This window comes from Poecilia mexicana, unplaced genomic scaffold, assembly GCF_051168715.1.
Source record: "Poecilia mexicana isolate PSO_F unplaced genomic scaffold, ASM5116871v1 scaffold_15, whole genome shotgun sequence".
NCBI classification, from domain to species: Eukaryota; Metazoa; Chordata; class Actinopteri; order Cyprinodontiformes; family Poeciliidae; genus Poecilia; species Poecilia mexicana.
The window spans coordinates 9,008,751-9,035,054 of record NW_028263384.1 but is presented as its reverse complement, the minus strand read 5'-3'; the positions used below and the strand labels follow the sequence as shown (position 1 = coordinate 9,035,054).

Genomic DNA, 26,304 nt, shown 5'->3' with positions numbered 1-26,304 from the left:
ATCTATATGTGTCCATAACCCAATCACGCCTGTGTGTTCAGCTGGGCAGGTTCGACTAAAGAAGGTAAAAACATGAATATGACTGAGCATTAGCAGTACAGAGTTCTGATAATGTGCTTATTATGCAGAACACAGAGGTGGAAGTCTAAAAAGTGATCCACAACAATGAAAATGAAGGACTTCAAAACTTGAGTTGTGTTTTCCGTAACTAAGTCCAATAGCATCTGAAGAGCTAGCCTTCAGTCGGTTAGCTAGGAGGGCGGGAAAGCAGAAAAGCAACCTCCATTTATTGGTGGTATGATGTCATTACACTGCAGGTAATGACCTCATTACCTGCAGTGATCAGGAACAGCCCAGTTCCGCCAATCTTCTGTCTCAGAAAACACACTTTGCACCAAGTTCCCGACTGATTTCCTCCTTTTAGTTGCATTTTTCTTAGGAGACGTCTTTGTACGTAAAGCCATTAGTTGTGGAACATTGCTAAACGCTCTTTTTACTAATTTGCGGTGACTGTTTTTACAAAGTTGAGCAAATTATGGTAATCTCCGTTTTCTCCAGCTAAATCTGATCTGGAACGTCTCCAAATTCTCCTGCGTAATGCAGAGGCAGCGATCAGCATCTCACACCTCTCTTTATTGGTTTTCTCCGTCTGCAACAGGATGTCAGTGAAGCCTTTGCACTTCACAGCAGGTATTATTGCTGCTGAAAGGCATTCTGATGACTTGTGCTGTAGCCAAAGTCAGCAGGATGTCATGTGATGGCACTCAGCTGACTAAAGTCAACTGTTACAGATTATTTCAACATGACAACAACTGGTATTGTTTCGCCAATAAACTCCTCATAAACTGCCAGGTGGCCGTAGCATTCCTGTTTGCTGAGCGCATGCGAGAGAAACGCTATTGCTAATTTTAACCCTGTCAGCACTCAACACGTGTCTGCGGCCCTTATTTGCAGTGGTGTCGCAGGGTGGATGTGTTTCCACTTGTTTTTTATGTGCAGGGTGTAGCACATGAATGTCATAGTTTAGAGGACAAACAGACGACACGTACACCCAAACACACATTCCATAACTAAACCAGCGAACACAAACACTTTCAGGAAAAAAGAAAGAAAGCACTCCATGCAAGTCGTGGGAAACAGGTGATGTTTCCGTCATAAAAGGAGTTGAAACTTGCTCTTAGTATAAACATTCATTAAAGCTAGTTGCGGGTCATAGCTGTAAGGAAGTACAGAGTGACTTTACTTCATGGATCAAGAATGTTGGTCTTCTCTGCAACTCTCCATAAATGAAACGTGTGCAGCAACTTTATTTTTAGTGTTTTTGTTTCCGCAGTTTTCCCAGAAGCCAGTGCTGCGGGAATTTTATATACAAACAATCTAAATGTTTCTCCTAGAATCACTTGCATGTAAAAGTTTGAAATGGCTTTTCAACAAGATATACCAAAAAAAAAAAAGTCTTGAGTTTTATAATTGCAATTGATCTGATTCTTTTTCTTTTGTCCCAATCTTGATTTTCTAGCCATCTTTCCTTTTAATAGCTCAAATTAACAGCTTGTTAATGGATCTTTTTTTTTAAATGAACAGGAGTGTAATAATTTACAAGACAGACAAAATCATTCTGTTGTTTTCAACAACCTTTGCCATCTTATGTTACCACAGTTAGCATTACAAACTGCAAACACTAGTCTCTGTGTATATTACCAAGCAACTGCCAATACTTATCTAAGCTATTTTCTAAACGCTCGAAAGGATAAAATCCAAGCATCTTTGTTTTGCACTGTTTTTTTTTTTTTTCCTGCTGAAAGTCTTGCCCTCTCTCCCCATCCTGCAGCCTGGATAAACCGCAGCCATTTCCCACACGTTTTTGTTGAAAATCCAGTTTGCTTCTTACATCACTGTGTTTCCTCTCACTCCTTTTAAACACCTGACTGATGCTGAAAATACCAGAGCCTGACTTTACTCAGTCTAAGCTTCACGGTTTCCACTGATTCTTCATTTACGCTCAACGTCCCAAAGGTTGGTAGGAATCATCCTCTGTGGAACTTTTGTGCCCAAAAGAAGTTTAGTAAGAAACGACCAGAGCTGCAAAGGATGAACTTGTGTATCGAAACACTGAGACCTACATGCCTCTGTAGTAAATACTTTTCCAAAAGTGCTTCTTCACATTTAAGAGATGGTTGTAATGAATATGTCACTCATTTTCTGTGAGTAACAGTGAAGAGTGTTGCTAGCTTGACTTCGAGGTTTTGGCTCTGATTTATTCTGTGATTGGACGAAAATCTGAATTTTGAGTTAAAAAGTTTCCAGTCACAGGCTGATTTCTCAGTTCATCTATTTTTTTTTAGATCCATTTCACAGTAACATTTCAACATGTAAAAAATGTGTGTTTGTGTTGTAAGTACAATTGCCTCTGCCGAATGTTTGTTTGAGCCTGATGGAAGCCACCTGTTTGGTAGGATTTTTATTTACAAGGATTTCCTTTTTCCAGAAACAGTTTAGGATCTGTATTCCAACACGGCATGTCACCCTAAAATTGTCTTTCTTCCTAATTAGAAACATAATAGTGCTATAGATTTCTAAGGGGTTCTGAATGCCACATCTATCGCTGCGTCTGTCAGCTTTGACTTGCAAATGTTAGTTAATAAGTTAATTAAAAAACTCTGTACGCCATATGAGGACGACGACAGGAAGTACTCTGAATGCTGCATCATCTGTCTCTGTAAGTTACTAGTTTCCAGTACGCATCTTAGCACATCAAACAGCCGCTGCCTGACTGAAATACTCCCATATTAACATTATAATTGATAACTAAAATAAAAGCAGATCAAGATTTGTGTGGCGGTTATAAAACGTGATGTCTGGTGAAATCTGTGTTTTATTTTTTTCTGCCTTCATTTAGACCACAGCTCAGTGGTGAGTTCCTACATGAGGGGTGAGGTTCTGTCCAGGGACGCTCAGTCCATCATGTTGGCCTGCTTTCTGGTGTACCGGTCCATCCCGTGCTTCAGAAATATGCAAGCAAATCTGGAGGGTAAGATTCTGTCTCTCTCTCTTTCTCTGTCTCTGTCTCTCTCTCTCTCTCTCTCTCTCTCTCTCTCTCTGTCTCTCTCTCTCTGACAGACATGTTTGCAGAAAACTTCCTCAGTGTTTATGTAGTGTGTATATCGTGTTTACAAACATGCTGTTTGAAAATGGCAAGAATTGCTTTTACTTAATGAATATTAGGATTGTATAGAGACCTTTCTATGCACAGTTTTAAAAATGAAAATTTGAATTATTTTTGAGTCACAACCTGCAAATCCACCAAATCCACCTTTATCTTGCACCTTCTGTGCAAGATAAAAGTTTGAGACTTTTATCTTGCACAGCCTCCAAGATGCATCATGTTGACATGCTAATCTACTGAAAAAGCTAGATTTTAATTATTTAGCATCTGAAATAACTACACTAGCAGGGCTTGTAAGTTGCAATATGAGAGTAAATGCAGATGGCTTCGTTGGAAATGACTCTGTCTTGTCGTGTTTCCCTACAGGCTGCAACTCATTTGCAGATTTATTATTGCGTAGCAGCCAGCTGGGCATCCCTCTGAGAGACCTATTGAGACTGGTGCCCATCCTCCTGAGTCCTGCATCTGGATCGCAGTCCCTGCTGTTCCCCCTGCAAGCATTTTCATCCTGATGCTCCAAGCCAGTCAGTTTGAATCTCAGGGATGAAGCTCAGCCTTGTGCTGCAAGAAGAGGTGGGGGAAACAAAAGTGTCAAATTGTGACGCCTTCAGTGTTGCAGTGGAAAAAAATGGAGAATATAGACTTTAAACCTCCGTTAAGTGGAATAACGTATGTTTTTTTTTATATATGTGCTAGTGATGTATTTTGCATTTTTTATAGCGTTAACAGGTAAAACTGCAGCAATCATGCTGCATACGCACCAATTTTATGGTGCAACTAATCTATTGTGGGACTGAGTCCAGAATCTTTCATCAAAGAGCACCAAAAGTAAGGCATGACAATAAAAGAGAAAATACTTGTAAACATTCTGGTCTTTTTGTGTCTATTTTTATTTTTATTTTTTCTATACCATGCTCAGTTTTCTGTCGCGTCTTGTTTATTTAGCACAGATGCCAGAGTGGTGTTGGCAGCATTTCATCCCTGTGGTCAAGATAAATGCACTTTGAAGTTATTCAGAGATGAAGACATGTTGTGTTGTTTCTGGTGGTTCCCCACATGAAAGGATTCCCCTCGACTTCCAAAGCAGAGATGCAAATCTGTAGTCACTACTTGTTGTTCTGGGAAATGGCGGACTTTTAGGTCCATGCTTCTTTCTTGTGCCTCGAAACAAAATGATGCCTTTGAGCCTGAAGTTATCAAATTCTTTATTTTTTCCTTTCAGTTCTTTTATTTTCGGACTTTTTCTCTAACACTTGTTAAAGAAAATAACATTTCTGATATTAGGATCTAACATGGTAGCTGTGTTAATGAAAACCTTTTTGGTGACTTCACTGAAATCTTTTCAGTATGACACAGAAAGGAGCTTTACTTGAGAATCCATCAGTCAGCATTGGGAAACACTTAAATCATTCTTGGTATCCATAAAAGCAGAGAGTTTCTTTAAACTACACCATAAAACAGTCAGCAGACCACAACACAAGCATCCAACTAGTTAAAACAATGATTTCTATAAAAACAAACAAAAAAAAAAATCCCAAAGTGCTCAGGAAGCATTTTCTTCTGTCCTTTCTGCTGCCTAGAACACATTCCAACACTTTCTGATAGTATCAGACATTTTCAGTCGCATGAAAAGGATTTGTTTAGGCAACAACTTGAATCCCGAGACCAGCGGGGTCTGTGCAAGCAGCGCGGGAATTATTGCATACTGTACATGCTTGAAACTTGGCTTTGAAAGAAAAATTCCAGTCACGCAGATCGAAGCTGTTTCTGTAGCTGCTGCCAGTTGTAGTTCAGCTACATAGTTTTGATGAGCGGTTTCATTTTCTCCAAGATGTAAATGTTAATCAGACAGACTGCTGAACATTCTTATTTAATGAGTCCTGTTGAATTTTCCTTAACTGATTCTTGGCAAGTCCTATTACTTGTCCTGGTACTTCAAGAGACTATAAGCATTTTAATCTTGATGCTTCTACTGAGGAAGGAAATCCTTGTATCATGTGGTTGGGGGGTGTGTGTGTGTGTGGGAAGATGTGCTGTGTGTGTGCTTGCAGTTCTGGATCTCTCTTAACCAATAGCTCGGAGAACATTCCAGAGCAAATGGAAAACATCCGAACAAACAAGTGGTCCACACCCTTGTCCCAGAATTGCCACACAACGAGCAGCTCTTCATTCCCGTAGGAAACTAGTGGTCCAAAGTGTTTGCTTTGCTAAGAGACTTCTCTTAACTCAGTGCTAGTTAGGCTTGATGCAAATTGCAGCTGGGTTTACTTTATTGTGTACCAAGCTACATTTAACTGGGGACTTTTCTGTGTGTTTTGGGTGTTCTTCTCTTCATGTTGAAGCTTATTCTCTGTTCTGCCACACATGTGGGATCTTAAGAGTCTATTAAACCTTAAATTAGGTGATCCACCCATATTTAGATTCCGTTGTCTCCGTGGCAGCACAAAGTCTGAAGAAGTGATTAATAACGCCGGAAAAGGCATCCAGACCGGATCCACGTGATTCCAGAGGCTTTAAAAGGAAGAGATTTTCAGAGCTCAAGGAATGTGGAGGAATCTTTGACACAAGGAAACGTTTGTGGGTATTTCTGTTGTGTCTTACTTCCTGGATTTTTTCATCACTCACGATTGTTTGGGCAAAGGCTTGACACGGTAGTTGACTCCACCTAAACAACAATGCTTCACGTTCTTTTCATCACTGCCAGCGCCGTTTGTTTCCTGCAACGACGTTAGACGCACGGAAATCAAATTTCACATCATCCGTGTTCCGAGTTATGGCATTCTTTATGAGCAGCAGAAATCTGGTTTACCGTCTCGAGGTTTCGTTAATTTTGAAGTCAGTCGCTACAGACAGGTCAGACACTGACAAAACTGACTCCCTCCAACACTGCTAACAATGCTGATAAAAGAAAAAAATGTCAGGTAGATTTGTCACAAGGCTTAAGAGAAATCACATTAGTAGTTCTGGTAATTTCTTTTTTTTTTAAAACACCCCACACTTGATCTGCTTTAGAGTAGATACGTTTTCATGGAGCATTTGTGACAAAACCAAACTCTAAACAGACGAACTGCATAAAATTTGCTTTCAACATCAATATTACTGGCAGATGAATGATTAACAGTGGACTTTTGGGTGAAAAATGGAAAGATCAAAGTCATGATGGCTGAAACTTGACGATTTCCTGGTCAGCAGTGGTCAATACCATATGTGGAAGTAACAAAGACCTGATGAAAACATAAGTCAATTTGCCCCCTTTTTACTTGTATCCATCCAGGTTTTCTGTAAAGTTGGTAAATACTTCACATGCCAACATATGACCTTTACACTGTTACATCTGTCTTGGGCGCATAGCATCACGCCGTGAGACTTTAAGATGGTCACGCTTCCAGCACATTGCACTGGGCTGTTTAATATGCCTGTGGTTTCCTGGAAACGCATCCCATTCCTGTCGGTGCGTCTTAGCAAATATTCCAGGGAAATGTCACATGACATTGATCAGCAAGCGGAGTCCACAGGAAACCAGTACAGCCCATGGGTGTCTTCCAGATGATCAAAGTGTGGGTGTTTAACAGCCGGAGGAGTCCGGAGCCTCTGCTGATCAACCCTTAAAAAGGTCTTAACGTCCCTGTTGCTGTGATGCTAAGGGGAAAAAATGTGCTTAAAAGCAGCATTATGCCATTTTAAACCACGGAAAGCTTTCTACAATTAAAGAAAAGACTATCAGACGGCTTTAGATTGTTTCCATGTGCCCATGCTTTAGCTGTGGATGCAGCACACAAGAGTTGAGAGATAAGCCTCGTTAAAGCAAAATTAAAAATATCAGAAGACTTCTTTATGACTCTGCTCTACAAAGCTATACGAACACTCCAGACTAAAGCATACTGATCTTAATCTTATGCTTAACTTGTCAAAGCTACATTTTTCATTATTTTGTGCAGCAAAAGACACATGGTAATGTTTCCAAATGACTTGAAGTGTTTCAAGACCTTTAAAAAGACAGGACTCGGATGTTTGTTTTTTTCTTAAAAACCGAGTAAAGTTCAAACAAATGTTCTAGCGAGGCTAACATTTACATTAGTTTACATTTTCAGCACAGTTCCTGAAGTTTGCACACTTTGAGGTCTACGTTTTTCCCCCCGTCAGAGATTATGGAGGCAACGTTCCGGTTAGTCTTTCCTTCCCACTGTGGACTCGAGCTTGATTGGGTGGCTACATAGTTTCAAAGTCAGACTTGATGCAATTAGCCAGGTTCTCATTTAGACTCAGTGCTTTTCTCCAGTGGATCTTCAGTTAGAAAACCAGTCCCCCATCGGGGACAAAAGGATGATGCAAGTTCAGGTTGTTGGGCCATAATTTCATCGGGTTTAACAGAGAAAATTCATTTTTAATTGCTTTTAGTCTCTCTACTGAGTAATGGGTTTGGGGTTTTATGTATGAACAGGCTACTTTCCAATAGAGATAATTGAGTCGGCATTGACTACGTAGGCCAACACACGCAATTTAGACAGAGAGGCGAAGGTGTTGAACCGTCATCACGCTGCAAGGATTTTAATATGTGCAAGATTCAGATATTAAACTAAAATCAGATGTCACTTTGGGTGGATTCTTCTCAGCCATGCCCAATCAAGTCTAAGTGTAGAAAAAATGTTTTATTGTGTAATAGTGTGGCAGATTACACTGCAGCGTGTGTTGGGAAACGGACAACCTTGAGTGAATGTTGCTTTTCTTTTCTTTTCTTTTTTTTAAGCAGCTCATTATCTGTGAAGCCTGTGGGAAAAGGAGTGCTGTCTCTCTGGGGGGAAAAAATAAAACGCCATTGTTTGTTTCCACAATAATCGATGTGTGTCAGAGAGAACACGCCCTCCACCTTTTGTCTTTTCTCACGTCTTAACTTTATCGGGAGTTTTGTGCATTCAGTTTTAACACTCGTGTAAACAGTTCCTTCCCAGGCTGTGATCTTCTCTTGTAAACAACGGGCCGACCGAGGACCACCAAGGAGATGAAACGCAAGGAAAGTAGGCAAGAATCGAGGGCAAACCTCTGGAAAAGTCCGATTTTTACCTCCAAAGATGCATTTTCTCTGCCAACTATGAAAAGTGGAGAAAATGACTGAAATCCCGCCATTAACGACAAGTAATGGAGCCCAAACAGGGACATTAATGGAACAGAAACGTTAAAAAGCCTGCTCACTCCTCTATTTCCATCTTGTCGTGACCTTGTGTGATTTTTCTAATGATTCTTTCACCACAGGACAAGAACTCGTAAAGTTTTTTGTTTTTTAGACCAAAAACAAAACATATATATAGCCACTGATTTACCAGTCTAATTAGTGTAAATATTATTCATGAGACTTTAATCCCAAGCCCCTCCAGTCCAAGTCGTTGACTAAAACCCCCATCTCTGCCTTGGGATCCAAACATTAAAAGTATTGTGTTAAATTTTGAGTACATCTAAAGTTAGATCCATTTAATTCAAACTCTCAACATTATGGCTGAAAAGTAAAAGACTTTGTGTTTTTTCAATGGTCCAGAGAAAGTCCAGATCTCAACTTGATTTAAAAGCTGCATTGGAAACAAAAGGGCTGTACATAAATGGATACTTATAAACCTCAGTGAGACGGAGCATTGTTGCAAAGAAGAGTAAAGTGGAATCTCTCACAATGATGTCAGAGACCGATCATGTCAAACAGAAAGTGACTGCTTCACTTTTTTTTTTCTGTCTGCTAAAGGTTAGATTTACAAGTTACTGAATCATGGTGTACTACAGTGGTTGTCTTTTGGTCTCATATTTGTTTAATAGACAGTAACGCCATGGAATATGCTGGTATTGTTTTTTTTGCTCACGTTGTGGGTTGGGCACATGGCTGCTGGTCGTCAGCCGTTTGTGAACAAGTTCTCATGGCGTAGTAGAGAGGGTGTGTTGTTTAATAAAAACTGATTTCATCTTTACTTTTTTTCCCCCAGAGCTTACATCATCCTCTCTTACATCTGAGGCCGGGCTTGAGGATAAGATGGATTGCTTTCTTCAAGTCAAATTTCTGCCTCAAGTGGAGGAATTTGGGTGTCTTGATGAGGTGTTTGAGTGATGATGGGAAGAGTTGGGGTAGATTGCCTGGAGACCCAATTGTGTCAAATTTTCTTCAGTAATACTTGTGCCACTTCAATCTGGTCTGGTGAAGAAAGAGTTCAGCCCCAAAATGAACCCCAGCTGAACCCAGCTCCGTTACTTATCAACCCAAGCAGAGCACTTGGACGTTTGGTCAGTTGGTTTTACAGATGTTATGCACTGTACAATGGCTGCTGGAAAAGACCAACTACTCAGAAACCACTTGCTGCATTCTTGTTGGCTGCGCAGGAGGCTCCACTTCTGCTTGTCAAAGATGTGCGGTTCTTTAGTTGCAGTCATTTTCACATGCGAGTGTAAACGTTAAGTTGGGAGGCATGGCCAGCACCAGCTTATTTGGATTTAAAGTGACAAGAGGCCCTGAAACAAACAGCTCTTTCTAAAAGTAACACAGATGGAACTAACCAGACTGAAAACTCATAATCTATGAATGAACAGGTTTTGTATAGCCCATAGACCTATCCTGACCTGTTCAAGGAAGTATAAGTCACTTTTAAAACATCCAACTCAGTGCAATTGGAACAAAACAAAGTTTTTCCCACCTGTATGCAAACAGGTGATCTGCATGTCGGGCTGCTTTCACACCCTTATTTACTTAGATTAGGTTTTCCTCTGCATGCTGCTCAAAGCACAGAGGGAACTGCTTCAATGGGATTTAGAACAATTTTTCAAGAAACACGACTGAAACATCTGGTGTGGGAGGACTTCCTGACATGTCACCACATCTGCGTTTCCCTCTTCTCTAACGTCCACTTTTCTTCCAAAAGGTCAAGCGAACTATAAACCCAGCGGTTGCGTCACATCTGGTGCAGTAGTTGACGATTGCAGACCTTGTCACGTTATGTAACTGTTTATGTAGAAACTGACTAGATTGCACTCCGGTTTGTGTCTTACAAAACAAAGTGCGCTTCCTTGGGAGAATCCTCTTGACTCCTTTTGAGAAGCAACATTTAATGACAGAAGGTGACACATTTGAGCATGTAGTGGGGGGTACAGGGACGACCTCTTTCTCCTGTTTGTAGCATGTGTCTACGAAGCTAAACGAAACAAGCTGCAAGGAAGTCACTCCCGTTTTTATATCAGCTTCTGCTTTTACTTCCTCCATGTTCACAAAAAGGCTCTAAATTTCCCTTTTGGATATGCATGACTTGTTTTTAATATACCAGCTTCCTCCAACATAAGCAAATGATATGAAAATAGCAAAATATAGTGTCCTAGTAGATTTAGCATTGGTTTAATTTGAACTCTACAGGACCTCCCATCAGCTTAGAGAAGCCCTTACTCTTCATGCAGTTCACTATACTGTGAATTTTTTTTAATCAAATTGTTTGCAGCATTAAAAAGTGATATGATGATAAAAACCAATCAGAAGACGAAACTACATCTTTGTCAATTTTGGACCTTACAGGCATCCAGTAGACTTCGTGTCAGTGACAAAACTTATAGGGCCAGTGTACAATGATAAAGTTTAAGCGTATCTACTGTATCTACTGTTCATGTAAAATTTAACACTTCTATAAAGTTTTTTTTTTTTTTTTTAATGTTGGCTTGCAGTGATATATTGTGCTGATCTGTTTTCACAACAGCTGGATGATTCGCCGTAAGATTTAAATCACAGATGGTTCGCTTTACGCTGGGAAAGTACCAATCCTCCCGGCACAGGCCATGAAAAGACTCTGCAAACAAAACTTTGATGACTATAATTGTCTGCAGTTCCTGATGTGCAAACACAAAAGTTGTGAGACGAATCCTTCAGAGAGTGTTTTATGTAGCCCGACCCCTGGAGACAGGTATTTTCCCTTCACCAAGGAGCCGTGTTGCCCTGCGAGGCACCAGAGTCCCGTCGAGGGTGGACCCCACAACTCTGGTGCCATAGACGTAGGCACCAGCACATCCTCCATGAGCCCGCATGAACTGAATGGGCACAGAAGGTGGATAGATGCTATTACAAGTATGAAATGTTCAACAATGTAATCTATAGAAGTGGGATAATGGACAATAGTTGTAGAATTCAAAGTGCTGCCATGGTAAGAGTTTTAATTTTGGAAAGGTAAAGACATTCATGAAATACATCTTTGTGTTTTTTGGCAGAGCTTTAAAGTTTGTAGAAAATTGTACACCTTGAAAGAGAATCGATGGCGTACTAAAGATAAGACGGTTCACAAGATTTAGGTCTGGACTGGTTCTTTCCAACTCATGATTATGCTACGATCCAGTCCTATACACAGGCTCATCGTCCGACTTAAGGTGAACCAGTCTCACGTATTCTGCTAAGGAAAAACATTCCCACGGCATGATGCCACTGCCACCATGCCTCACCCTAAAGATGGTGTGCAAATTTGGACACACACAAACACTTTGTACGGACAGAGCCACCATGCTCCACGTGTTGACTCTGTCCTACACGTGGAACATGTGCAGGACATGAAGCCCACATGGCTTCCTTTCAACGGTGGCCATTCTGTTTGCCATTTTGTGGAGTGCATGCCTGAAACTGGGATTCTTCTTCCCACCTAGAATTTCCATGGCTCTCTTGTCGACTCCTCTGATGAAACTCATTGAAACTCGTGTATAAATTTTCTTCTGCTTTTTATGTCTGCACTCTTTGGCCTATGATAAAATCCCACAAACATCGAAATGTGTTTTGCTAGTGTGGCAATGTGGGGAGAAAAATGTGTTTAAGGGCTTTTCTCTTGCTAGATTTCGACAGTTAAAGCTGCAGTAAGTCACTTTTTTTTCATATTTTGTAAAACTTTCACTATGTCGTGATTGTATATTATGAGATGGCATATGAAAAGATCGAGCTCCACCATCTCCCCAATCAGAGCCAGGAGGAGGGTCTTAGTGCTGTCAATCATCCTCGGCTACATGCTGCTTGATGTACCAATGGTAGAGAAACCATTGGTACAGGGAAACTGAGTATTATTTGTGACCATGCTAACTAGCCTTAGCATTTGTGGCAGACTGTTATCAGGAGGAAGTTGTAGCATAGCAGAAAATAAGGGAAGACTTGGTGTCAACAGCATATACAAGAATGATTGACAGCGTTAAGACCTTCCTCCTGGCTCTGATTGGCTGTTTCAAATGAGCACGGGGAGAAGGCAGAGGAGCTCACTTGTTTCACAGATTCTCATACCACACCATCATGACATCGTGACAGTTTTAACAAATATGTAAAAAAAAAAAAAAAGAAAAAAAAATATATATATATATATTTTTTTTTTATTACAAACTGCAGCTTTAAGCTGTTTTAACTTCTGTTTTTTTGCGGAAGAGAAGGTTTCATTTCTCTCCCATTCCTCACCATAATCAGAGTCATCACTTATTGCATTGTTTGTTAAAAGGTCCGGAATGTCTGCATGCTTCTGAGCGTGGGATCACGGCTCATCCGGGAACCAGAGAATTCCATTCATGACCAAGCCTTCTCTGCTGCGGCACAAATGGGAGGTCTTGAACTGGTGGGTGTGCCCAGAAATGCGAAAATCTATTACTCTGCAAGTCTGTCAGACGGGCTCAGTATGAATGGTGGAGCCTCAGCGGAGCGGGGAGGCTGGTGCAGCAGTTAGGAAGGGTAGGGGGGGGAAGATGGGACAGAAAGCGCGCACATGGGTTCCTGGAGCTCATGTTCAGGTGGGGTGGGAGGAGGACGGGAGGGAGATTTTTTTTTAAAAATTATTCCGACCTGCAAAAGCTTGAAAGTGAAAGAAAATGTGTCAGGGTCATGTTGGTCCTCAGTGCGCGCCTCGTGAATGCTTGGCTGATTTAAAAAAAAAAAAAAAAAAAAAAGCAAACAAAACGAAAAAGAAAAAAAAGAGCAAAGACATGCAAAAGTTGCGACTGGCCGCCAGTGACTCGGGGTAAGTCTGTGAGTTCTTTTTTTTTTTTGTTCTATGAATTAAACGCATAAAAAAGTTAAGTTCTCCACTTCACAGCTGTGCGGTCCCTTCAAAGCCCAAATGAGGAAGCAGCTTGTGCCTGTGACTTTGATGAAGGTGCATTTACCTAAACTGATTTTTTTTTCTTTTTTTGCAACTTGACTGCAGCTACGACTATATTTTTTCTTTGAATTGCACTTGACACATCAGAGATGGAGTTTAGAAAAGCTGAAAGCTTCTGGAGGCCGTGCAGCGTTCACTCATGCATAATGGGCGGATTGTGCAGAGATAAAAGGAAGTATGCGGTGTCAGACAGAGATAGTATGCAGGTCCTCCTCTTCCTTTTTTATTTTTATTTTTTTTTAAAGTTATTGAATGACTTGACCTGACGCAAGGTTATTTAGCTCTGCGTGATGCATATAGCACCTGTCAGTAACTGCATCTTCATCCACAAACTTAAAAAACATCAACAACCAAAAAAACAAAACAAAAAAAACTTGTATATCTATATAAAATCTCACTGTCTATTTTTGAAACCACCGTCAACTCCTATGGGAGACTCAAGCCGGAATGCAATGGGCGTCGCCTAAATTATTAATCCATTCTCCGGCTTCTCGGGAAGTTGGGTGGTGCGTTCACAGGGCGCTTGAAGTTCCTTTATGAGCCATAATTAGAACTTTCAAGGCCGCGACTTAGCTACTCTTTATTGTCAAGTCTTCAAAACTGCCCTTAATGAGAGCATAACAATGAGAAAGCCTTTAATGGCCCAATTTAAAAAAAAAAAAGCCTAATGAAGTCCCGTGTAATGTTCGACACAAGCCATGAAGCGGACACAGCACACACACGAGAACTTTTTGGGCTAAATGCAGACATACTGGGTGGAGGAAACTGACGCCGCACGTCAACGTCAGCCCCTATGTTTAGATGGGATGGCGGCAGCATGATGCTGTGGGGATCCTCCCTCCACTAGTGCTCTGAGGTCGCTTTTGTGAAGGAAAAGTGTTGAACTTTTTTGGACTGATTCAATATTTTTTTTTCAGGGTTATATTTCCTGTTAAAGTTGTTTGTGTTAGATTTGAAATCACCGGCGTCAACTCAGAGCCACCTGCAGACGAATAAGTCATTGGTTCAATGGAAGATTTTTGAGTTTTAAACCGATTATGTTAAGAGTGCAGAGTAAAAAACAAAAACAAAACACAACTTCCATGGCTTAAGTGATTTTAATTGAAGACACATTGACGCGTTGCTGCTGTCCAGTTCCGTTTGAATTGATACCTCCCAGCCTGTTCTACTGGGTTCAACACAATTGTGCATATTTGCACCAATTCAAAGTACACAAGAAACCACCAAATGGGATAAGATGTCCTGAGAAAATAAGATGCATTGTCGAAGCTCCACTTTAAGAAACACAATGTCATTGTTTTCTTTTTGCAACATACTCCTATTGGTTTAGAAAAAAAGAAAGAAAACTTGTCATGGCTTTTATTAGCAGTGTCACAGGATGCTTTGGCACGCCATGTTCGAACTCGGAGTATATCTCAGTCTTGTGCAGTCTCCATCTGTGTCATGTTCTTGGTAATAAATCATTATTGTGAGCCACAGGAGATGGCCTTAAGCCTGAATTCTTGTTACTGCATTTGAGACTCTTATTTTGAAATGAGACAGGATGTGCAGTATTTTGGCTCTAGAAGAAAATACTGACAAAAAAAAACAAAAAAAAAACGGTGCTCTCTCTAAGAATACCTCGACTGGCTAACCGCTAGTTGCTAACTATTCTAAAGCTAGTGCCTTTCTGTTGACTGTTTCACAGAATCTGGACTGCAGTCGTGCACCTGTAGCACATTTTCTAAATATATAGAAATGTCTTGCCTGAACTTGAACAGAAAAGAGTTTCTTTAAAGCACATTTGAGCTCAAATCTTGTCCCGTCCTCTTAAACCCACTATTGTAAGTCGTCCTGTCTGCTCTGGATGTAACTTTAGGTTTTAGTTCTCGTTTCTCTCCCCCCAGACCGAACGTAGCCTCCTACTGAACTTTGAAGGAACCTCCCGAAAGTCTTCAAGCTACATGTTAATGAAAACATATAGCTTCTTACAACATTTATTGGGAAATGCTACAGATGTATCAGATTAAAATGACTTGTGAACGTGGTTTTTAGCTGAAAAATAGTCCTTCCTCTGATCTATACCACTTTCCTTTCACATCAATTTCCTGTTTTCAATAATATTTGAAGTTACCTTTTGACTTTAAAAAGTGTTTTATCTTTATTCGTCACACTTAGACTGTTTCTTTTTTCTTCTTCTTCTTATTTTCACTTTCTAAGAAAAGACATAGCTTTTCTTTCATGCAAAACTCAAAGCATCTGGTGTTTTTTTTTTTTTTTTGCTCAACTCTGTTTTACCTTCCTTCTTCACATTTTCTTTTCCCTGTTGCCGCCAACCGACTTCTCTGCTCACCCCCCACCGAACATGTACATTAACCATGCCTGGCGGTGTGAAGTGTGTGTGAGAGTTTCATAATGAGTGACATGGGGATTCCCTGTCCCTGTTTCCTTCATTCATGTGGCTGGAGTCTGAGGTGGTGCAGAACTGTCAACCCGGATATGAGCTGAATATTGAGTGTGTTTTAAAAGAGAGAGGAAGAGAAACTATGTGAGAGTGAGCATGCATGCGTGTGTTTGTGTGCGTGTGCACAGAGCGAGGGAGTGTGTTTGCATATTTTATTGGTCTCGCATTTATTCAGAGAGGGTTGTACTTTGAGATAATTTGTTCTGTGCTTTTATCGCGTTATTTTCTGCCTGATGCACTGCTCGGCAACCTTCGCAGCACAAACTTCCTCTTGTCACTTGAGGCACTTTGCATCCACAGCAGCGATGCTGTGGATGCAAAAGGAAGTGAGGCTTGTAAAGTCTTGCGAGATGTTAACTGATGCCGAATTATAAATACATCAGTGACAAGATCTTAGATTATGTAAGAAGTATTTTTAATCTAGATTATGGTAAAGTTGAGAAGGTGCACAGCAGCACCTCGTTTATTTATACAGCACCGTTAAAGGGATATCTAAACGCTATATTGTCATGTTTCACATAAGCCAAGAAAGTATTTGCACAGGAAACAGATGAGGCTTCTGTGTAAAATAAGCTAACACAATGTGTAAAGCATTTTCGTTGAAGTAATTCATATGTAGAGGTACACATGAAACTACGGGCAGCTTCTTATTGCAGGTAAAATTCTAACTGCTTAGAACCTTTTAGCAAATCCTAACCTTACTTAACCCCTATTAGGGTGCAACAGCAGACACACTGCAGCCACTGTCAAAGCGAAGCAACACTAGTTTCTGCACACATTTCACATGCAGCAGTACGTCTCTGTGGGGCATCAGCAAAAGTATTCTCCATTTTCAGATGAGGTGTGAGTACATTCTTGAGTTTTAAAGGAACTCTTCTGATAAATCCTCTCTGCATAAATCCAGTGGACTTATGTTCCCCTCCAAAAGTCTGGGTTAGTTTTTGACATAGTTTAATCAGAACTGAGATTACCTTGCTTTAGTGTGCCACCCAGTGGTTTCTTAGTGTAGTACAATTTTTTTTGAAGTAACGTCTTAGCCTGAGCTTGATAGCAGAAAGGTCTCAATCAGTCTTGGACAATAAAATGGCTCTGGAGTGTTGATATAAAATGCTGGAAGAGCAATAATTATTAAACGAGCTGCAAATGTCAATTAAACAGGACGGGTGGTATAAATTTATACCTTTAAGTTAGTGTTCACTAGAATCTAAGAAGTGCCATTTAGGTGAACTAATTTTACTAAACAAAACACAAGTGAAAGCACTTTTGATGGAGTGCAGACTTTAGTCTTACCAGTACTAATGTGTTTTCTCAATAATATATAATATGCAGACATAACCTGCTGCTTTGGTCAATTTCCATCTCTCTCAGGAGGATAAAAATGCTTTCCTCCCCTGTTGTTAGTGTTTCTAATATCCTGTTTTAGATTTTAGTTTTGTAAACAATGGTTAGCATGAAAGGTTTGCATACTATGCAAACCATTTATACATATAGAAGCTGATTGGCAAAGGATCCTCCACTTATGTCCCCCTCCATCCCGCTCCATTACATTCGTCACTATGCTCTATGTTTAAAATTCCACTCAGTTTGCATCTGGAATTTTCCTGCAGTTTGAGCTCTTTAGGAATTCATTTTGTTTGGCTAAAGCTCCTTGGTCGCAGCAGGGGTATTTAAAAAAAAAGAAAAAAAGCTCCCTTTCTCTTGTTACTGTGCTGCTCGTCCTTTGTGTTGCGAGTCGGTAAGCATGGAAATGAAGTCAAAGCCGGAACCAACTGATTGCAGGTTGCTTTGTGTGTGCTGTGCCTCCTCGTTGGCAAATAAGAGGGAAATGTGCATGCAAGATGTTGCTCCGGAAACTCAGGCCGAAGTTGAGCAAAAGTGATTGCCAAAGTTGCGAAGGTCGCCTAAAGTTCAGCTTCAAACTGTCTCAGACAGGTGAGGCGCGGCTGAAGTTATCGGCTCTTTGACTGTGGATGAGCCACGGTAAACCTTCTCTTTGGTGGTTGACGGGTCATGCGGGCACTGAGCTTGAGAAACATGTCACGCCTAAATGCTTTCCACATTGTTCCACCTGGATGTGACTCAGACGGTGTAGAATTGAACGGGCCAGTCACAGAATGGAGGCTTGAATTTGTGGGAAAAAATTCTCTAGTACGTATCAAGGCTTTTTTATTATTAGCAATTGAAACTGAGAAACCATTTTACCGCATAAGGGCCTGTAAATAAAAGAAAGATAGATAATATAACACACTTTGATCTGCTCAGACAGCCCACAGCGCCACATGCAGCAAATGCAAATTGTGGAGCTGATGACACAGCTGCATGATTGGCTGTACGGGGCTTCAAAACCAGACTGAAACATGAAACCTTATGCATGGCCTAGAACGCTAAAATGAATGTGTACCATTTTATAGATTCAAAACCCCAAGCAAAGCAACTAGTTCTGGGGAAAATACATTAAAATAGTCCAATTGGTGTGACTACCAGGCTTCCTTCTTGTAGTAATCTTCGTGACAGACCAGAAAAGCTATAAGATGATTCTTGCAGGGGACTGCTAATCTTAATGCAATACTTGTGCTAAAAACAACAACAAAAAACAACCCCTTTATAATAACTTGATTATGCATATTATTGGAAAAGACGCAGTGATGAAGATTAGCTGTAATGCAGTCCAAACACGGCCGACTTTTACCTAGTCTGACTTCTCCGCCATAGATGGATCGCTTCACTTTTCTGAGCTCGCTGTCAACACTTCCTCCAGCACCTAATTCTGCTCGGAGACAAACATGGAGTAAATATGATTTGCAAAAATGCAAATCACAAGTGGTTCATTCAAATGAAAGCGAGCCTCCTGTCTAAGGCCGCATTGACAAAGTCAGCCGTTGCGTCAACCACTGCGCAGAAACTAAAGCTTCTCTCAAGTCGGCTCGCTTGCTGCTTTTTCATTGTTGGCTCAAATTTGGACAACTTTGTTTCTAGTCATGTAGTCTCATTTTCCAGATTAGAAATAATTAATAATAATAAAAAAATGCCTCTGGGTTGCAACACAGATCCTTCAAACAGATTTGTCTTTAAACAAATTAGTCTCTTTATGGTTGACATTGACGTTATGAATGAGGAACTTTACTTGCACTTTCTTCAAACAACCAATGTCGAAACCCTGCAGCTGTGACTCCATTTTTATATTCCCTATTTCTGTCAGAGCTGTTGTGCTGTTCCCTTTACATAAATAGTTTAACACTCTGTAAAGTATGATTACTTGCTATGCCTAAAACAGCATATTTTGTCTGTATTCACTTGGATCTAGGATGACTTTGTTCTACTTTGTAGCATCTAACCCTGGGCTCACAGGGGGAGAAAATTAGCCTAGCATCACTACAGTCAAGTTTGAATTAAAATAGTCAATATTCCCCTTAGATTCTATGAAAAATACTCAGACTAAAAAAAAGTTTAAATGATCCAAGAGCTGACCTTGAAATTCCGAGTTTATGACAGAAAATGTATTACTCTGCTATTCTAGCTTTAAACTGAGGACTAGCTTACTAACTACATTTGATTAGTATCAGTTAACATCTCATAGCTGCTAGTAACTTCCTTAAATCTTAGTAAAACTACAGAGTGTAGTTAGTTGGCAGTGTTTTTCCACTTTGTTACATCTACTTGGCTCCATTTTCTTTTTTCTCTTTGGTTGTGTTGACATTTTTATTTGAAAAAAGTCTAACTTCCTTTATACCATGTAATGTGTCCTAGCATTCCTCTTCAGTCTCTGTTCTTTACTATACAAGAACTACAAAAAAAAAAAAAAAAAAAAAAATCACCTGGCCACTATAAGAGAGATGTTTTTTTTTTTTGTAAGAACGTTTATTGAAAATGTGAACTGGCTATGCTAACTAATGCTGGCTAGTCCCATCTTGTTGCTAACAAATGAGCATTCCCAAATTAGCTATTGCACCAGTTGTGTTTGGAACATACAAATAGTTGTCAATACTCTTTGTTTGTACAACCATTATCATATGTCTTCTATGGGAAGAGCTACAGAAAACAATTTAAAATAAGTTTTTATACCAATCAGTGACAGTTAGAGGTTCGATTGCCATACCTCCGGTGCCATCTCTTCCTGGCAACAAACAAGACCGATTATCACTGAGGAATTTTTCATGAGCTCTGGAGCAAGCTATTTCTTGTAATACCAGTTGTTGCAATACGAGTTTATTTAATTGGTACTAGCCAGTCAGCATGGATTCTGCTTATTGCCTTTCTTTCTTTCACATCTCAGACAATTTTCTGATTGGAGAAATATTGTGAATCTTTTTGAACTTGAAAATGATGAGATCTTCAGGTATTGAACCTTTTCCAGCAAGAAAACACCACTCAACAACTCTTGGGTGTTTTCTTAGAAATCACTGTAAAAAAAAAAAAAAGTACGTAGCAGAACATTTAGCCAAGAAGCTAAGCATCAATTCAGTGGTCGTAAGTGCAAATAGGTCTAGCTTGCAGCACGGGGGACAGTAGCACTTCCTCTTGCGCTCAACACCGAGCAACGTTGTGATACAGCCTATTTTAGTAAATTAAAAAGAAAAAAGCTATCTTCAATATCTCAGCTTTTCAGGAACTCAGCCTGGCAGCTTTGTTTGTAGTTTGACAGGCGACTGATTAGCTTTCGAGCCTGAGGGTTTATGAGAATCTAAATCTTTTCTCATAACGCAGAACAAGAAAACCACAAAAAGCGTTTCACTAGACAAGACAGTTGCCTCAGTGAGTATTTTGCATAATAGATTGCAGAAGAGCTATTATCAGTGTTTACTGACTTGTGTGGAGCGTTTGCGCAGGCTTGAGGGTGAAGGTGCAAATTGCAGAAGTAAAAAGGTGCTGTAAGCATGCATCGCGCCTATCATTCTAGCTGTTTGAAATCAATGTGCACATGGAGTGTTGGTGAACTGACTTACACGATCTTCTGTTTAAAAAGGTAACTTTGGGCAAAAAGTAGCTTATTATGGTGGATATCAGAGCATGTGTGCACATTGGTTGTGGCGTCGGTGTCTCTTTCTGAGACTGGCTGACATCACTTTTCTGCACGTGTGATGGCGGTATATTTTTAGACACTCCATCTATGACACATAAGGTGCCTCTGATAGTATTCAGACTTTATCTAATGGAGGCACGAGTTGGGTTGACATCTGTTTCGCTGTCATCTTGAAGTTCACGACTTTCTTACAAGGTCTTTGTCAAAAGGCTTAACATGTGAGTTGCTTTAATCTGCTGGCGACAGCGGAGTCTTGCGCAGGAGCCAGTTAGACGACGCTCAGCGGCCAGGCAAGATCAAGAGGACGGATTATCATGCCTTCAACGGCTCTCTGTTTGATTTCAGTAGTTGAACTCTCGAACAAATCCTGCAAAGCCGACGTAGCTCAGTCACACCTATACCCACACCCAGGCCTGCAGCGTGCGAATACCATATGGTCACCGCACCATACCAGTTTACAGTTGAAGCCACTGGTTTCCAGTAAGACGTTGCCACAGCGTATGTCTGGGAAACAAGGGGGATACGCGCCGGTTCTCATGTAGATGCCATTTAAGGGGTTAACTGCCTCACAATCTGAATTAGGCAACTAACGGCTGCCACAAGCTCACCATACAATACTACTGTGGTGTTCTTAGTCAGAGCTACTGGTTTCCAGTAAAGAACTGCACCCGTCAGCTTCACAACAGAGGAAGTGGTGGTGGTGGAGCGCGAAACTCTGTTCATAAAAAGAAGAGAGGTTTCATCTGTCAATTGCTTTCCTTTTCAGGCAAAAGGCTTCTGCCTCTTCTTTCATGCGTCCTCTCCTTTGTATTTCATGCAACGATGTTGGGAGGATTTCCTGTCAGTGCCGCCATCAAAGAAAGGATCAAAGGTCATGGGAATAACATGGTGCATGAAACAGAAATTACTTTCTGCAGCTTCAGGTACTGATTATTTTTCTCACACAGTCTTCACAGAGCATTTTAAAAGCAGAACTTGCATATCGTCACCTTCCTACAATAATAGCCTAAGTCCTTTTTTTTTTTTCTTTTTTTTTTTTTTTTTTCAAAATTGTTTTTGTATTTGCCTAAATCATCTTTTGGCAAAAAGCAAAACAAAACAAAAACTTTGGCCATTATTTTAGGAAGGTTACGATATGTGCTTGTTAGCAAATGAAGACACAACTATCTGTCAGAGAACTCCTCGGATTTAGGATCTGAGAAAAAAAGAGAGAACAAAATCTCTTGATGCACTGTAGTTTTGATTTTTAGATTCTCTAAGGTTTTCATACGTTGAGTTACATTGCCCTCTAGCGGAAGAGCCCATTTATTACATAAAACGGAACCAAACGGCAATGTTTCTGCACAACGTTTGCTGCAGCAAAAGAAGTTTCAATCTTTTGATGACAGCAAAACTGGGGAGAAAACTATCGAGTTGATTTTTAGCCAAGTGCGACAAGGGAGCATGCAAATGAATGTCAGAGTGAATGTGCCATATTGAAACTATACTTGTAAAGCTGTTAGTCTGGAAGCTTGATCAGCTTTTCTTTTCCTTTCACATTAGACAGTGACTTCTGTCCTGCTGCTTGTTGTTAATTTTTGAGAGATTACAACAGATATTATAACAGCAATTATAAAAATCGTTTAAACAAACAATTTACCATCAAGGTTGGAGCCAAACTCTGAGGGCCAGGCCTTTCACTACTCTCTGTCTCCATCTGCTGTCTGAGTTTAAAGGGCGCAGATCTCACAGACATCCTTCTTAGTTCACCACACTGGCAAAGCGTGGGGCTTTTGAAGATGTACTCCCAAGATTTAAAAACGGTACACAGTTTATTGGACTAAATCTTTGCCTTCTTGAAATGTGACTGCATGTAGAAAACAGCTTGGATTCTTCAAAGCTTTTTACACATCTACATCCAGGTTCTAAGAAATATCTAGTTTTGATCAGCTCTTCCAGTTTTGGACAAAGGTTTCAGAAACTAAACCTTTGATTTGGACTAATTTCCTCAAAGGTTTTCTGTTGGATTAAGATCTGGAGGCTGTGGTTGCCATTGGAGAACAGTGCTGATGTGAGTCTGATGCCATTGTGGGCTATGTTGCTCCACCAGAGGATGGGTTGGTTACACAGAGGTTATAAAGGGATGGACATGGTCAGCTAGGATCCACAGGTAGGCTGATATGGCTTTGGTACTACGTGTCACAAAGTGTGCCAAGAAAATATCTGCCAAAGCATTAACACCACCAGCTGCTGGCCGGGTGGCTCCGTGGTGACCCTGACATCCGAATGTTGAAATCTAAATTTATCAGACCTATTTTCTATCTGTTGCTATTCAGGTTTGGTGATCTTGTGTGGACTACAATCACAGCTTCACTTGTGTTGCTTTTTTAGAGATACTATTCTCTAAATAGAGTCATAATAAAAGGTTATTTAAGTCACTCCTGCCTTTCTATTATCCATTCCAGTGAGACTTAAGCCGAACAGGCATAACGTTTGGACGACTGACCGATGAAATGGTCAGGGTACCTATTTGTTGGTGTGAGCATTTAGTTCTTAGAATTGGTATGGCAGGAAAAAAAATGTGCTTCTTAATTCCACCATCTCACTGTGTAAGGGAACCTCTTAATATTGTTGGTCAAATGAAAGATGTTTGAAGAAGCAGCGTAAGAAAAGCTTTGAGATCACTGTTTGCAATCACCATTTATGTTTATGACTTTGCCAGAAACCTAGACCTGCTGTACAAAGACAGCTGAAAGTCTCACTAGTCAAGTGAAAGATTTTTACTGGAAGTTTTTTGCAGCATTGCCACTTTTTGCCTATGGGAGTATATTTAACCTTAAGCCCGTCAGGATGCCCATGCTGACCCCTGTTCAATGCCAAAAGAACCAACCATGAGTAGAATTATTTTTGCATTATTTTTGGGTAATTGGATGTGTGTGCATGGCTCACCTGGGAAACACACTGCATCAGAATGGACATGGGGAAAAAGGGAAGAGGGTCAAAGCTGTCGTGTTCCGCTGAATGACCTTGGGTCTTTCTGTCCTTAGGGGTGTCCCCATGACTCATTGCATCAACATAAGAAATGTGTACACTCTTTCATGGAAACTGTATGCCCTGATGGCAGCATGTGTCCTAACACACAGCACAAATAGTTCAGGAAAGCGCATGACCGAATGCTAGATGTTGACTCAGCCTCCGGATTCCCCAGATCTCTGTCCAGTCGAACGTTTGTGGGATGTGATGACCAAATCAGCCCAATCGAAGGGCTAAGATGCTAACATCTAGCTGGCAGATACCGCATCACAGCTTCAGGTGATCTGATCAAATCCATGCCTTGACAGATCAGACATTGACAGATCTGTCTACCACTGCAATGTCATACTAAGCTCCTTTTGGTTGTCTTAATGTAACTCCTCTTTGAAGCCAGGAGAGGGCAGCATTTTCCAAATCCTCAAAGTAGTGGGGATTTGGAAATAGTAGCTTTAACCGAGTCTTTAGAGTCGCTTTTATTTCCATGGATGATCACTTAAAACTCCGCCCCCTGGAAATTTCAGATATTGATTGGCTGTCATTGATTAGAACGCTTTATAAATAAACATAATAAAGGAGGAGCAGTGAGAAAGAGCCAGGTTTTGGTTCACACACTAGATCAGCCCAGTGGGGGCAGCTGTGGCAATAATTAGTCTAGTGTGTGTGTGTGTGTGTGTGTGTGTGTGTGTGTGTGTGTGTGTGTGTGTGTGTGTGCGTGCGTGTGTTTAACACCTATCACAGTGATTACCGATTGAGTTGCGTAGTATTGTTCCACTTCTGACATGACAAAGAGGTGACTACAGGTGTTCCATTTTCTTCCCGTCTTTCTTTTTCTTCGAGTTTTTAATCATCTGGATAGTGTCCATGAAGCGAGAAAACTTTAGAGCGATCAAACTCGAGGTGAATGTAACTCGAATAGTCGCTCAATGCACCGCGGGTTTGTGGTTTATGCGGCACGGAAAAAGAAAAAAAGTCCAAAACTGCAGTTCTGTGGTGAAATGATTCAAAGTTTGCAGGAAAACAATGGAGTACGTGTTCACAGGATCCTTTTTTGCCTTTCCTGCTCTGGTTCCTGCATGACTGATTGATTGACTGACTGCCTCACATGCTCGCCCACTGACTGACTGACTGATAAAAATACATACGGCCAACCACACGCATATAAATTTGCCTGACACCTCTGTATTTGTATGTGAAATACCCATGTCTTAAACAAAAATAAATACATACGCTACAAATAATTAACCTGCAAATTTATTCTAAACAAGTAAAAGAAAAGAAAAAGAGATCAGTCAGAAAATAAGCAAATTAATAAATTAAGCTAAATTCAAAGACTTGGCAAAAATAGACCAATTGTTCTTATAATCTAGCTGCTTTAGCTAAACTTTGCACTGTGTCTTTATTTCTGCAATGATCAGACGCTTAAAGTCCACTAAAGTAGGCTTTTAATTTGAATAGACATATTTATAAGATGACAGGACAAAGAAAGGAGGATTTCAGTTGAATTTATTCACAAAATTGTTTCTGTGAACTATTGTGAACAGTTGATATTTTACCTGTAAAATCAAAATTCAACAATTCAAATTGAGTTTTCTGTCGTTTTTGTTCTGTTGTGTATCGACTGTGTCTGTTTTTAGTAGGAATTACCCTCATAAAACACAAAACCGGCCAACGCATGACCGTCCACCCTCTCCTGGCCCTACACTGGCGTGATGGGTCAGGAGAACATTTATCAGAAGCAGCAGAGAGGCCCATCGCATCTCTGCAAAGGGGAGTTTAGTCAGACTTGCAACTGTAATTCTCCAGAGGCCTGTGTACACATCACTTTATATTATATTTTTCTTTGTAGTTTTTGAAATTCACGTCCCGCTTTCTTTATTTCCCCCTTAATATGAGCAGTGTTGTGTTAATCGATTACATAAAACTCCAATAAACTGCATTGATTTGTGGTTCTGTTGGAGGGGGGGGGGGGGGGGAGTAAGAAGGCTGAAGGTCTTGTGTGCACAGGATTTCTGTTGGATCTTTAGTTTCTCTTTAAAGCCCTAAAGTATATAGGTCAGGTTAAGCAGAAGCGTGAAGCTTTCATTCGGTGTGGCTGTTTGCTGTGCCGGTTGTTTGCATCATGTGTTTCAGCGTCGGGTCTACCCCTCTGATTCCTGGAGAGAGAAACCCTGCCTCTGCAAATCTGCAAGTGCCGTTTTCGCTGAGAAAGCAAATGCAGAACTACAAAAAAAATAAATAAAAATAAATCCCTGCAGATTATCACGTTTCTTTATAAAAGCTACACTATGTGACGTACCTCATTAGGTCATGTACAGTCGTTCGCTTATCAGCCGGTGAGATCTGTAGCCAGATATGAGTTCAAACTTGGATCCGGGAGGGGTGGGGATTGTTGCAAATTAGGACGCCGCAATAAATTCAGGTATTTTTTGAATTACCTTAAACAGTCATCCGCTTGATGCAAAGGACACAAACCCTTTCTTCTATTCAGCTGTCTTTCCAGATGACTGACTTTAAATGAATTCCGTCTGAAGCGGTCCACATC

General features: G+C 40.5%; 1 protein-coding gene and 1 long non-coding RNA gene across 8 annotated transcripts in view; both read left to right on the top strand.

Moving 5' to 3' along the window:
• Positions 1 to 4,030, top strand: part of anapc1 (anaphase promoting complex subunit 1) — a 50,585-nt gene extending 46,555 nt beyond the window's left edge. For all 3 annotated transcript variants that reach the window (XM_015013367.2, XM_015013366.2, XM_015013365.2), the window contains exons 52-53: positions 2,900 to 3,031; positions 3,533 to 4,030. In XM_015013367.2, the coding sequence (XP_014868853.2) occupies positions 2,900 to 3,031; positions 3,533 to 3,678 (278 nt within the window). In that variant the 3' untranslated portion in view covers positions 3,679 to 4,030. The remainder of the gene's footprint in view (positions 1 to 2,899; positions 3,032 to 3,532) is intronic.
• An 8,767-nt stretch (positions 4,031 to 12,797) lies between these two features.
• The window catches only part of LOC106907758 (uncharacterized), a 172,582-nt gene continuing 159,075 nt past the window's right edge, over positions 12,798 to 26,304 (top strand). Inside the window, exons 1-3 of one of the 5 annotated variants that reach the window (XR_015765464.1) lie at positions 12,798 to 13,146; positions 13,222 to 13,281; positions 21,517 to 21,673. This is a non-coding gene — a long non-coding RNA (uncharacterized LOC106907758). The remainder of the gene's footprint in view (positions 13,147 to 13,221; positions 13,282 to 21,516; positions 21,674 to 26,304) is intronic. The other 4 variants (XR_015765463.1, XR_015765465.1, XR_015765466.1 and 1 more) reach the window with 4 other exon arrangements.